At 42.6% G+C, this 12,382-nt stretch overlaps 1 protein-coding gene across 3 annotated transcripts in view; it reads left to right on the top strand.

Moving 5' to 3' along the window:
• The first annotated feature begins 3,710 nt into the window (after window positions 1–3,710).
• LOC311116507 (tyrosine-protein kinase RYK-like) overlaps window positions 3,711–12,382 on the top strand; it is a 97,235-nt gene continuing 88,563 nt past the window's right edge. For all 3 annotated transcript variants that reach the window (XM_084191596.1, XM_084191595.1, XM_084191594.1), the window contains exon 1: window positions 3,711–4,383. In XM_084191596.1, the coding sequence (XP_084047722.1) occupies window positions 4,155–4,383 (229 nt within the window). In that variant the 5' untranslated portion in view covers window positions 3,711–4,154. The remainder of the gene's footprint in view (window positions 4,384–12,382) is intronic.

Raw genomic sequence — 12,382 nt, 5'->3', positions numbered from 1 at the left:
TTGTATGTCTTCCATTTCCTAAAAATTGCTCCCACAGTTGATTTCTTCAAACCAAGCTGCTTACCTATTGCAGATTCAGTCTTCCCAGCCTGGTGCAGGTCTACAATTTTGTTTCTGGTGTCCTTTGACAGCTCTTTGGTCTTGGCCATAGTGGAGTTTGGAGTGTGACTGTTTGAGGTTGTGGACAGGTGTCTTTTATACTGATAACAAGTTCAAACAGGTGCCATTAATACAGGTAACGAGTGGAGGACAGAGGAGCCTCTTAAAGAAGAAGTTACAGGTCTGTGAGAGCCAGAAATCTTGCTTGTTTGTAGGTGACCAAAGACTTATTTTCCACCATACTTTGCAAATAAATTCATTAAAAATCCTACAATGTGATATTCTGGATTTTTTTTCTCATTTTGTCTGTCATAATTGACGTGTACCTATGATGAAAATTACAGGCCTCTCTCATCTTTTTAAGTGGGAGAACTTGCACAATTGGTGGCTGACTAAATACTTTTTTTCCCCACTGTATGTTTGTTTTCCAAAGCAGTCCTTTCAGCGTTAACCCATTTTGCGACAAAGGAATGAGAGACCGTCTGTTGAATGAGTTGACAGAAAACGCAGTACTTGTTTAGAAAGATGTAGCTGAGTGATATAATTTTATGATATGCCTGTTTTGAATTACTCATTAAATTAATGAAGTCATCTAATGAAATGTAGATGGCTTGAATCTGACGTTTCATTTTTCGTTTCACAGTTGTGTTCTGTGAGTATCACTGAATAGGCTGATACCCCATTTCAGGGGTGCAACAATCTCTAATTTAGGCTGTACAGTCCAATATGTATGTTCAATACGCACAGTTGGCTGTATGCTTAATGTGGCTTATTTCACACTGGTTGTTCGTGTCCCACAATAAGAGTTAAGACGCTAATATTTGTGTCAACTCTACAGAGTTGTGTTCTGTGAGTGTCACCGAGAAGGCTGACACCCCATTTCATGGTTACAACATCCATAGGTAAGGCTGTACAGTGCATATAAGTATGCCCACAATGCAATTCTAAAGTCTAATACATCCACCGTAAGATTTCAACTGATTTGTACTTATTTTTGTGTCAAATTAACAAATGATTGTCTTTTGTTGAATTCGCATTCCGACCTTGTTTAGCATTATCTAGTCCAAATATTGAATGATTTCATCATTTATATCCGTTTGAATCACTTTCCATGGTAGACTTTTATTTTGAAAGCGAACCACAAAATCCACTATTTGGGAAGTGTGCAGGAGGGCATGGGAAAGAGGATTGTGTAGTTCCGGTGGATAAAGATGTGTGTGTCAACTTTAGGGGTGCTCATGTTGCTGGGGATCGGAAGTGTCCGGTACGAGAGAGGCAGGTTGAGGTGGTCAGAGTCAGAGCAGTGTAGAGGGTGTCGTATGCTGAGGCAGTGGAGAAAGTGGAGGAGGATGGGTCAAGGGTCAAGGGTCAAGGGTGAGGGATCCTGAGAGGATCCCAGTGAGTAGTAGATTTGTGCCAGCACAGAGGGATAGGCCAACGAGTGTTATGCTTCAGTAAGGTTGGCTTCTTAGCGTTCATAGCAATGGTTATCAACCGTACCGCAGAAATGGGACGTAAATCACAGAAAATATATATTGTGGTGGCAGCTGCAGAGAAGTATTTGGCTATACGAGATTTAACTTCAGAAGAGTTACAGGGTGTGTTGAGGGGTGGTGTCCCGTCCTCCCAGGCCGTTGGCATGGTGCAGGATCAGATAGGTTCAAAGTAGTGGAATGGGGTAGTGGGTTTTTAATGAGTGTAGGTGGCAGCTGCAGAGAATTATCTGGGTGTATGAGATTTTACTGCAGAACAGTTAATGGGGTGGTGATTTTTATGACATGGTGTTATATAGATGTAGGGTTAGTTGGTGGTGCAATTTTTTCCTTTTAGGAACAGGAATAATGAAGATCATTTTATGTAGATTGGCCGTGACTGGCCTTACACTTTAATACAGTAGGTGGTGTTGTATACACCTTTAAATTGGATGTGATCCGCCAACCCAATCCCAAAGAAGAAGAAGAAGTCCACTATATATGGAAATATAGCATATGGATCAGAATCTCAGACATCTTTAAAAAAAAAAGCTAGATGTTATCCTGGCCCAAGCGCTAAGAATACGTTGTGGAGCACTCAGGACCTCCCCGGTGGCAGCGATGCAGGTAGACTTGGGAGAGACGCCGTTCAAGTTAAGAAGACAACAGCTAGCCGTGACATATTGGGTAAATCTACAAGGACATCAGGTTACACATCCTACAAAAAAAAGGTGCTCCTAGAGTGCTGGGAACATGAACACAATCTGAATACAAGCTTTGGGTGGATAGGCAATTGCATTGCGAGAGAGATGGGTTTTTTTGGGGGAGGGAGTTTAGCCTCTCTGTGGTTCTTTCTGCTATCCCATCTTGGTTTCTCCCTCAGCCAGTGATAGATCTAGGGTTGCTTGAGAAGGTAAGAGATGTTGAGGAAGGAGTACATTCAGTTGTAAGTGAACATTTTAAGAACACAATACTACGCTTTCTTGAATATATTCCCAGATGGATCTAAGGACCCTGAAACAGGGAGGACAGGAGCAGCTTTTAGTGTTCCTGAGTTTAAGGAGGCAGTGACGAAAAAAAAAACAACGGATCATTTATCTGTTTACACAACGGGAGTTGCTGACCGTACTATTGGCTGCAGAGTGGGTGGAGGAGGTGTGGCCAAACAGGGTGGTCATCTGCTCTGACTCCTGGGCAGCACTGATGAGCTTACATTCATGTGTGTCTCAGAGCAGCCAGGATGTATTGTATGAGGTTTTACAGTGTTTGTACAGGGTGAAAACAGATGGGGGTATTTGGGATGTTCCTCTGGGTAACAGCTCATGTGGGGAGTAGAGGGGAATGAGGAGGTGGATGTTATCGCCAAGAAAGACTCCTAAACATCCTAATGTTGAGATGGAATTGTAAAGCAGAAGCCAAGGGATTAATAAGAACAGTGGTTAAAAATAAGTGGCAAGAGTTGTGGAACAGGGAGAGAAAGGAAAGACCCCTGTATAAGATCCAGGAAAAGATGGGGGCAGGGAGGTTCTCGGGCCGAGAGAGAGAAGGGAGGACAGTGTAATCACAAGGCGGAGACTGGGAAACACAAGGCTCAATAGTAGATTGAAAGTGGTGGGGAAACATCCGACTGAGAGGTGTGATCATTGTCAGGAGGAGATGGAGACAGTGGAACGTGTTCTATTTCAGTGCCAGAAATATGTGAGGGAAAAGGAGCGATTGTTATTAGATTTGAGGAGTAATGGGGTTGAAGAGCCAGGACTAAGTGAACTGCTGGGGAAATCTTCAGGGGATGTAGTATTTAATTATGTATTTCGTTTCCTTAGGGAGACGAGATTATTGGGTAGGATTTAGACCAGGGTTCTTCAATTCCGGTCCTGGAGGGCCGAAACACCTCTGTTTTTCATCCTCTCCTTCTAATCAGGGGCTAATTCAGACCTGGGATACCAGGTGAGTGCAATTAACTACCAGGTAGAAATAAAAAACAGAAGTGTTTCGGCCCACCAGGACCGGAATTGAAGAACCCTGATTTAGACCTTCGCTGTCTCTGGTCCACACTCCAGTCCAGTTGGTGGCGGTAATGCACCTTAAAGTTGGTTGCCAACCGCCATATAAAATCCACAGAAAAATCTGAAGTCCACTATTGTGGCAAGCTTCACACAGGTGGAAGAACGAACCATGAAAGCAGAAAGCTAGATGTTATATTCGGGAAAATCTTAACTATTTATCTTTTTTAAAAAGTTAAATAGATCTAAGTTGTATAATATGTGCAAAGGACTGTGAATCCAGAATTGTATCCAAACATTGGCAAACTTGACAAAAAAAACTAATCGCATATTGGAGCGCGGTCGAGTCTGGCCGAAGTTAGCGTGTTCGGCTAATCAGTTAGCTAGCAAACTATCAAGAAGCACGAAAAACCTGGTGAAACGGGGAAGAAAACAAAAGAGCGATTGAATATCAAGTAGTAATGTTGCCTTTAGGAATTAACTTGCGCTACGGATGAAAAATAAATCGAGGATTTGGAAAAACGAGGCTCGGGGAATCAACTAGCGAAGAAGCACAACAGCTAGCTACAAGACAACTGCAATGTTGTTGGGGCAGCAGGGACTGGTTCGCCGTTGTGTCAGCCCCTCGGTGTGTCGAGGCTGGCCACATTCGGTTCAGTGGAGACTCTGGGGTTTGTTTTTCCTGCTGTTGGTGGAAGGGGCCGTCTGCCTCGCCGACCCCGGCACCAGCAGTGCCCCTGCTCCGGGCATCGACAATCGCCCCAGTGTCAACGTCTACATGAGCGAGGAGGAGGTCAAGAAGCTTTTGGGTAAAGCACATTGTTGATAAAGGACTGATATAACAGCTAGCTAGCAGTTAACTGTTAGCTAATCACAACTATTTAGTTAACTACTGGCACAGGGTTAGTTATACATATATTTGCTACGGGTGTACTGCATACCCTTGACTGCTTGCTCCTAGCTAACTGGCTAGCCAGCTGGCTAACGTTAGCCCCCTGTAATGCAAACTCGGTCTAACAAACTAGCTAACTAACAAGCTACACCGGCTAGGTAATAGCTGACTTTTAAAATATTCAGGTGAGTCCAAGCAATATGGACCGCTGAGGAAGTGGTTTTCTTTTCGAGTAACCCATTCATAGACGCTAACTACCTTTCTAGCGCCTATTGACGATGGTATCTTCTGGCCGGGGTAGGTTTGTTAAGAGCCCCGACGCTCATTCTGAACGTTAACGCATCACTTGCGGTCATTGTTCTTCTATGGTATATTGGAGATCACACACTAATGTGCATCCCGACACCTACTATACGGGATGGAAAGAGGATCTCTCTCCCCCCCCCCAAAAAAAAAAAACCTGAACAAACTACCCACAGATCTGATCCCTACACCGGCTCAGGGGAAACCTGGGAGGGGAAACCTTGGCAGGTGGGTCTTCCTGTGCCAATGCACCTTACAAGGCTTTAGATGTAAAATCCTTGAGTCCCAAAACCTTTTCTGCCACAATAATGTCCAGTTTCTTAGACTTCTTTGAGACTTGTGCTCTACAGTTTATAACTTGTGGCAATGAATGCAACAAAATCCACCTTTTTAACACACAGGGTATCTTTTGTCTGGCAGCAAACATTTTACTACAGGCTGTGGTGCGTCCTCTACCATATCTTCACTAGCATCACTTGTTTTCCCAATTATTTTTTTAATGGCCTCCGCATAGGAGATTCGATTGACCTCTAACTTTTGCCACCTCAATTTCCTAAACCCTTACAGGAACCTCCAGGAACTCAGGATCATGATCTGTGGTCCTCTGTAGCTCCGCTGGTAGAGCACGGCGCTTGTAACGCCAAGGTAGTGGGTTCGATCCCCGGGAACACCCATACACAAAAATGTATGCACGCATGACTGTAAGTCGCTTTGGATAAAAGCGTCTGCTAAATGGCTTATTATTATTATTATTATTTTCTCCACCACAATCGCAACACCGTCGTCCTTCTACACACCGTTCTTCAGTATACTATGGTCTGCACACACTTGAAACATGGCCAAATCCTTTACAATTCTTACACTGCAGTGGTTTGGGGACGAAAGCTCATACGGCATATCTTGCATAACCAAGCTTCACATGTTTTAGTTTTTTCTTTTTTTTTCTTAAAAAAACAACAGGACCGACAGACATTCTTATTTCCCTCCATTCACCCAGCGGGTCAGACGGCGGGCACCAACCACACCAGGAATTCTCTTCAGGATTCAACCTGAACATCCGTCGTCGTCATCCCTGAGGCCCACTGCAGTCTTCCACTGCTCTTCAGAAATACACAATGAATCAAAATCAGACCACTCCTGGTCACTCTGACAGACTCCACTTTTCCAAGCGTACACTTCACCGTTTTCGACACCTCAAACGGGTTTCCCCACATATGCATCCTTACTCAACAAACGCATCCCAACAAGAAGCGATTCATTATCATTCATGCACGTATCCTCCACTCCAATTTTAGACAACTTCCTGTTTGTTCCAGTTTTCGATACTGCTGTTGTCCATTCAGAACATTCGTCTTCACCAGCTTTGCTCGACGCGCTGCTTGATTTCGAACTCTGCATCCACATGTTCGGAAGCTGAAGTCTATGCCCCTCGTCTGTGATTGGTCAACAGGAGGGATTCTTCAATGAAGTGTTTGTTGTCATTCAACATTTTAGACGACTTGTTTTCATGCACGTTTTTTCTATTGAGAAATACTGCACCAAACATCCTAGTTATATGTAAAGTTGGCGACCTAAGATCTTGTCAAAAATGTAAAAAATTGACAGATTTCTTTTCGAGTTATCTCAGATTTAATTCTGACTATTTGGAAGAAGTGTAATACTCGCTATGCCGTCTCAAGATGGACAAACAGTACTATTGCCGCTTTTTTCTTGTTTTTCAAGCAACAGTCTTTTCAAGCAAAGGTCGAAGGTATGCAGCACACTCTTTCGGTTCAGCTAGGCGCCAGCCAAACTGAAGCATGCGGAAGCCTTAAGCATTACCTGGGAGGAAGTGTAGGTTGTCAACTGGAGGCACACACAGTTTATGGATCTGTGCAAAACCTATAATGCAAATGTAAGTTCTCTGGGAGAAGTAGCTAGGGTTAGCTACCAACATTAATGCAGATGTACCCCAACAAGTTACCCACGTCTTGCGCTTGCAGATGCAGAAAAAGTGTATCTGCATTTGTTGGCTGCTTTGTAAAGTTGACTCCTAAAACAAGTACGCTATTGTGAGTGGCAGAAGCAGTTTTGGATATAGGCTATACAGCACGATGCATGCATTGTTCTTTACCGATTCACCCATAATGAATGCCTGCCTTGTGTGTAAAATATATAGTGTGACCATTAGTAACATGGAAAAAGATTTGAAATGAGAGATGCAGTATTTTTCAGATCCAAACCCATGGCTTTTAGGAACTCATTACGCTAATAGGAAGCATATGAAATGAGGACAGGGACCACTTTGTATTGAAGGAATAGGAAATCTGCTGCAGCATTTAGAGCCAGACCAGGAAGCCCAGGCTACAGGCATTCTGAGCCAAACACATGCATCATATTCTTAGAAGCACAGAAAACTGAATCTGAGATCTTGTTAAAGCCATCACATAATGGCATTTCCAAACTCACATGGGCCTAATGAACCCATTGCATGAACAGTAGGCTTTGGCCTAGCTTCTATACTGTTGACCACGGTCTATAACGCTCTGGTCAAAAGTAGTGCACTATGTAGGGGATAGGGTCCCATTTGGGACTAGACGTAACATCGTAAAAGTAAATCAGGACACTCAAATTAGTATGATATGTTAAGTTTTGGTATGGTTACATAAGACCGATTTTTTTGTTTTGTTTCTTAAGGCAAAAAATAAAGTAGGGTGGGTGGGCGTAATAATGCCAAAGTCTAGCAATCAAAAGGTTCCGCTTTCGAATCTCACCACGGACAACTTTAGCATTTTAGATCATTAGCAACTTTTCTACAACTTGCTACTTTGCAACTACTTAGCATGTTAGCTAACCCTAACCTTAACCCTTTTAGCTAACCTTAACCCTTTTAGCTAACCCTAACCTTAACCCTTTTAGCTAACCCTAACCTTAACCCTTTTAGCTAACCCTAACCTTAACCCATTTAGCTAACCCTAACCCTTTTAGCTAACCCTTTTAGCTAACCCTAACCCTTTTAGCTAACCTTAACCCTTTTAGCTAACCCTAACTTTAACCCTTTTAGCTAACCCTAACTTTAACCCTTTTAGCTAACCCTAACTTTAACCCTTTTAGCTAACCCTAACTTTAACCCTTTTAGCTAACCCTAACCCTTTTAGCTAACCCTAACCTTAACCCTTTTAGCTAACCCTAACCTTAACCCTTTTAGCTAACCCTAACCTTAACCCTTTTAGCTAACCCGTCCCCTAACCCTTTTAGCTAACCCTAACCTTAACCCTTTTAGCTAACCCTAACCCTTTTAGCTAACCCTAACCTTAACCCTTTTAGCTAACCCTAACCTTAACCCTTTTAGCTAACCCTAACCTTAACCCTTTTAGCTAACCCGTCCCCTAACCCTTTTAGCTAACCCGTCCCCTAACCCTTTTAGCTAACCCGTCCCCTAACCCTTTTAGCTAACCTTAACCCTTTTAGCTAACCCGTCCCCTAACCCTTTTAGCTAACCCGTCCCCTAACCCTTTTAGCTAACCCGTCCCCTAACCCTTTTAGCTAACCTTAACCCTTTTAGCTAACCCTAACCTTAACCCTTTTAGCTAACCCTAACCTTAACCCTTTTAGCTAACCCGTCCCCTAACCCTTTTAGCTAACCCTAACCTTAACCCTTTTAGCTAACCCTAACCTTAACCCTTTTAGCTAACCCGTCCCCTAACCCTTTTAGCTAACCCTAACCTTAACCCTTTTAGCTAACCCGTCCCCTAACGGTTTTGAATATTTCCTTTTGTATTGTGTTGTGGAATGTTGGGCTCCACATATTCAATGAGTTTCCTGCTGCATCACACACAGTATGTTAGCTAGCCTAGCACTAGTTTTGTTCCTAAGAAATCACATCGTAAAATGGCAACTACACAGTAATAACTTCTGCCTTCTTTTTTAAAGGCCTATGTGTATCCGGACTGGCGCGGTAATTGTGTAGTCGTGCAAAAAAGTCGTGCAAAAAAGACGTGACTAAAATAACCGGCATAACTGTTCGAAAAACATTAATTTTATTGTATTTTAAGTAAATATATCCTATATACACAATAGCAGTAGTGTAAAATATTTTTTTTATAAACAATTGTTTTTTTCTACCTTAATCCGTCAAACTGTCCATCTCCTCCCTCCAACGTGCGCTCCTCTGATGCTGTAACAGGGGTTTTCAACCATTTCTTGCCCAGGGACGACCTCCCAGGCAAACCGGTGACCCAGGGACCCCCATCATATGTTAGCAAAACATTGTTTTCTCTCACACGTCTTATCAGGTGAATGATAATGGCAAGGAGAGGTAATCAACGTTTTATTAATGATTTTTTGTTGTTGTTGTTGACCTCCCCACATTATAATTGGAAGAAGTGTAAACCCTTAACAGCCTATTGGCTAGAAAGGTAACTCCAAACACATGGTCTCTAATAGCAGCTGTTTAGCTGGTTAAACAAAGGTTAGCCATGTGTTGGCAAAAAATAATGTCCAAGTCAAGAAAGCTAACCAGCGGCACTGCCACACTGCTACTCATGGCTGCTTGTTCAAACCCTATGCAGATACTCCGGTGAGTATAATTAGCTCCAATGAGTGTAAATTGCTCAAGATTAAGAGTTGAGAAATTAAGTTGACATCATTATAAAGAACAAATGCCCCTCCTTTTCTATTCAAGATTCGTTTTATTCTCTTGTTAACAATATTCATAAAAACATTGAAAAACTTATAAAAAATAAAAAAATCTATTTTTTGCGGACCCCCTGGCCTGCAGTATCTCGGCGGACCCCCCCGGTTGAATACCCCTGCTGTATCATGATCTGTAGCTGTACTTATGCGTAGTGCTCTGGCTAGACGTTTTAATAAGAGTAGGGACAAATAATAACTCTGAAATGAGCTTAACAAAATTGTAAAAAAATTTTTTAGCAAATGATCAGCATATATGTGCGAGGAATGATGACAGGTGCCAGTTTTAGCGTTTTTTTCTTTTCTTTCCTCTCCATTAATGGGATGCAACTGAGCAAAAACGTAGTGTGATTTGAATCTTGTAGGCTAATATTTTCTATATCATTATTTCTCTCTCATTACAGAGTCCTCTCTACATGCTCTTGCATTGACCGCAGCAGGTCCTAGATTTTATATATTGCACCCACCCCATAACGTTGCCATGGAAAATTTTAATGTTTCCAATTGCCGATCAGCAACTGTCGTAAATCAGGCTGCATATTGTGGGTCCCGTGTAGCTCAGTTGGTAGAGCATGGCGCTTGCAAAGCCAGGGTTGTGGGTTCGTTTCCCACGGGGGGGGGGCCAGTATGAAAAAATGTATGCACTCACTTAACTGTAAGTCGCTCTGGATAAGAACGTCTGCTAAATGACTAAAATGTAAATGTGAAATATTGAACGTTGAGATTGCCGAAAGGTTTGGCAAGGAGTGGAATGTTAGTCTGAGTACCAGTGTCTTTAGCTATCAGATGTATACATCCTGTGAAATATCTGTCTCCTTGTTCCATCTGTGCTGCAACTGCATGACCACTGCAGACAGAGATGAGATGAGAAAATGGCGCGCCTTCATTTTGCCATTCAAACAGTTATAACGGTGACCGTGGACATTTTTTTTTTCCTGACAAATAACCACAACCCAAAACTCCATGACTTATCACAGCCCTAATCTGGTTATACTTTCACATATCGTACCCATAATCCTTCTGCCATAGCCTGGGTACCTAATCTGTTTAGCTAACGTTCCACTCCGTGTAGCTTTAGTGGTTAAGAGCGTTGTGCCAGTAACCGAAAGGTCGCTGGTTCTAATCCCCGTGCCGACTAGGTGAAAAATCTGTCGACGTGCCCTTGAGCAAGGCACTTAACCCTAATTGCTCCTGTAAGTCGCTCTGGATAAGAGCGTCTGCTAAATGACTAAAATGTAAATTGAATGTCATATGCCAGCGTTTAGCATAACCGTGTCAAGGAGTGGAATTGTAGCTAAACAGACTGGTAGCCAGGCTACTTCTGCCATGGCTATTTCATCTTTTGTTTAGGTAACAGGTGCTGCCTTTCTGGGCAGCAAGCAAAGCAGAGTAGGGCTGTTGCGGTGACCGTATTACCGCCACACCGGCGGTCACGAGTCATGAAGGCAGTCAAATTCCACGTGACCGTTTTAGTCACGGTAATTAGGCTTCTCCAAGCTCTGATGCTGCTGATGGTCATTAGTAGCCTACCAAACTTGCTATCTGCCTGATGCTCAGCACTCTATTGTCCCTCTAATCACTCTGACGTCAATGCAAATGTATCGAAAGTCTAATCAAACACTTAATGAGAGGCCATGAGCTCATGTTGCGCAACGTTTCAATAGGCTATGCAATTGCGCGAGAAAACAGAGTGATGGCCTCTACTAAAAAGAGGAGGATCAGCTTTTCTAGGCCTACTCTATTTATTTCTCAGCTTTCCTAATATTAAGCACGTTGCTTATATTTACAACAGGAGTATAGCCTACCTGGCTGGCATGATGTGTCTGTCTTCACTTGTAGCCTGTGAGAGACCCGATCACATGATGGAGCGCGCAGCACTCATGGAGAAGGGCACAACGGCCACTGGCCACAAAAGGCATGGATTTCTTTTAGGGTGCATTACGGCCACACAAAAGGGATGCCACCGTGAAATTCTAGGCATTATCAAGTGCTTGTCAAATTGTGAGTGACTGTAATGTGTACAGCCTGCGCAAAAAACAAAGCAGAGCTCATGCCTTTTCAAGTGACTTCTTTCAAATCATTATTAGTCTCATCACGCAGCCTTACAATGTATTAAACATCAAAACATATAGCCCAACGTTTGTAGAACAACTAAAGTTACATGAATAACTCTAAATGAAGCATATAGGAATACCTATTTATTTTGTTAATCGCTCAACACAGAATAGCCGCATATGCGCACTCCCTCAAATCCTTCGGAGAAAATATCCTTTCTATTTTATTCAGCTTTGTTCAATTTTATTCTTCATGCTATAAAATAATGCCACGGAATTCTAAGATAATCTTGTCTGCTAAATGAACTAGTGTAGCCCACAGCCATATGGCATAGCCAGATCAGGGCATAACATAAGGACAATTGAGAGTATGCTATTCTGTTCTTCTAAAATAGACTACATTTTCTTCATATCATGCTTCTTTAGACCTGTCTAAAATTAATAATAATTAATTTATTGTGAAGGCGTAGGCTATATCACATGGATTTATTAGATTTTTTAAATTTATGTAGATGTTCCAAAGGTCAGCATCAGTGGCTTGTAGGCGATGTGTTGAAGCCAGGAGATGCTGAATATGTTTATGTTAATCAACGGTCAATTACCGTGAGACCGACCCCAGTTATTTGCTTGATAATCACCGGCTGACGGAATTTCGTGACCGCCACAGCCCCTAGTGCAGAGTAGTGACTGAGAATGAAAGGGTCATTTGTAAGGGACTGTGATCCTTGGGGAACGGACCTAGAGTGGGCCTCTTGTTGCTGTTCTGCTACATAGATATCACATTAACATCAGGAGCTCCTGCCTTTTTTATCAGGGGGTGCGTCCCAAATGTCACCCTATTCCCTATATAATGCACGACGGGCCCTGGTCAAAAAAGCTAGTATACTA

Source organism: Coregonus lavaretus, assembly GCF_964263955.1.
Source record: "Coregonus lavaretus genome assembly, contig: HAP1_SCAFFOLD_550, whole genome shotgun sequence".
Lineage (NCBI taxonomy): Eukaryota > Metazoa > Chordata > Actinopteri > Salmoniformes > Salmonidae > Coregonus > Coregonus lavaretus.
Note: the sequence above shows the minus strand (reverse complement) of the source record. Positions and strands in the feature narration are given on the sequence as shown.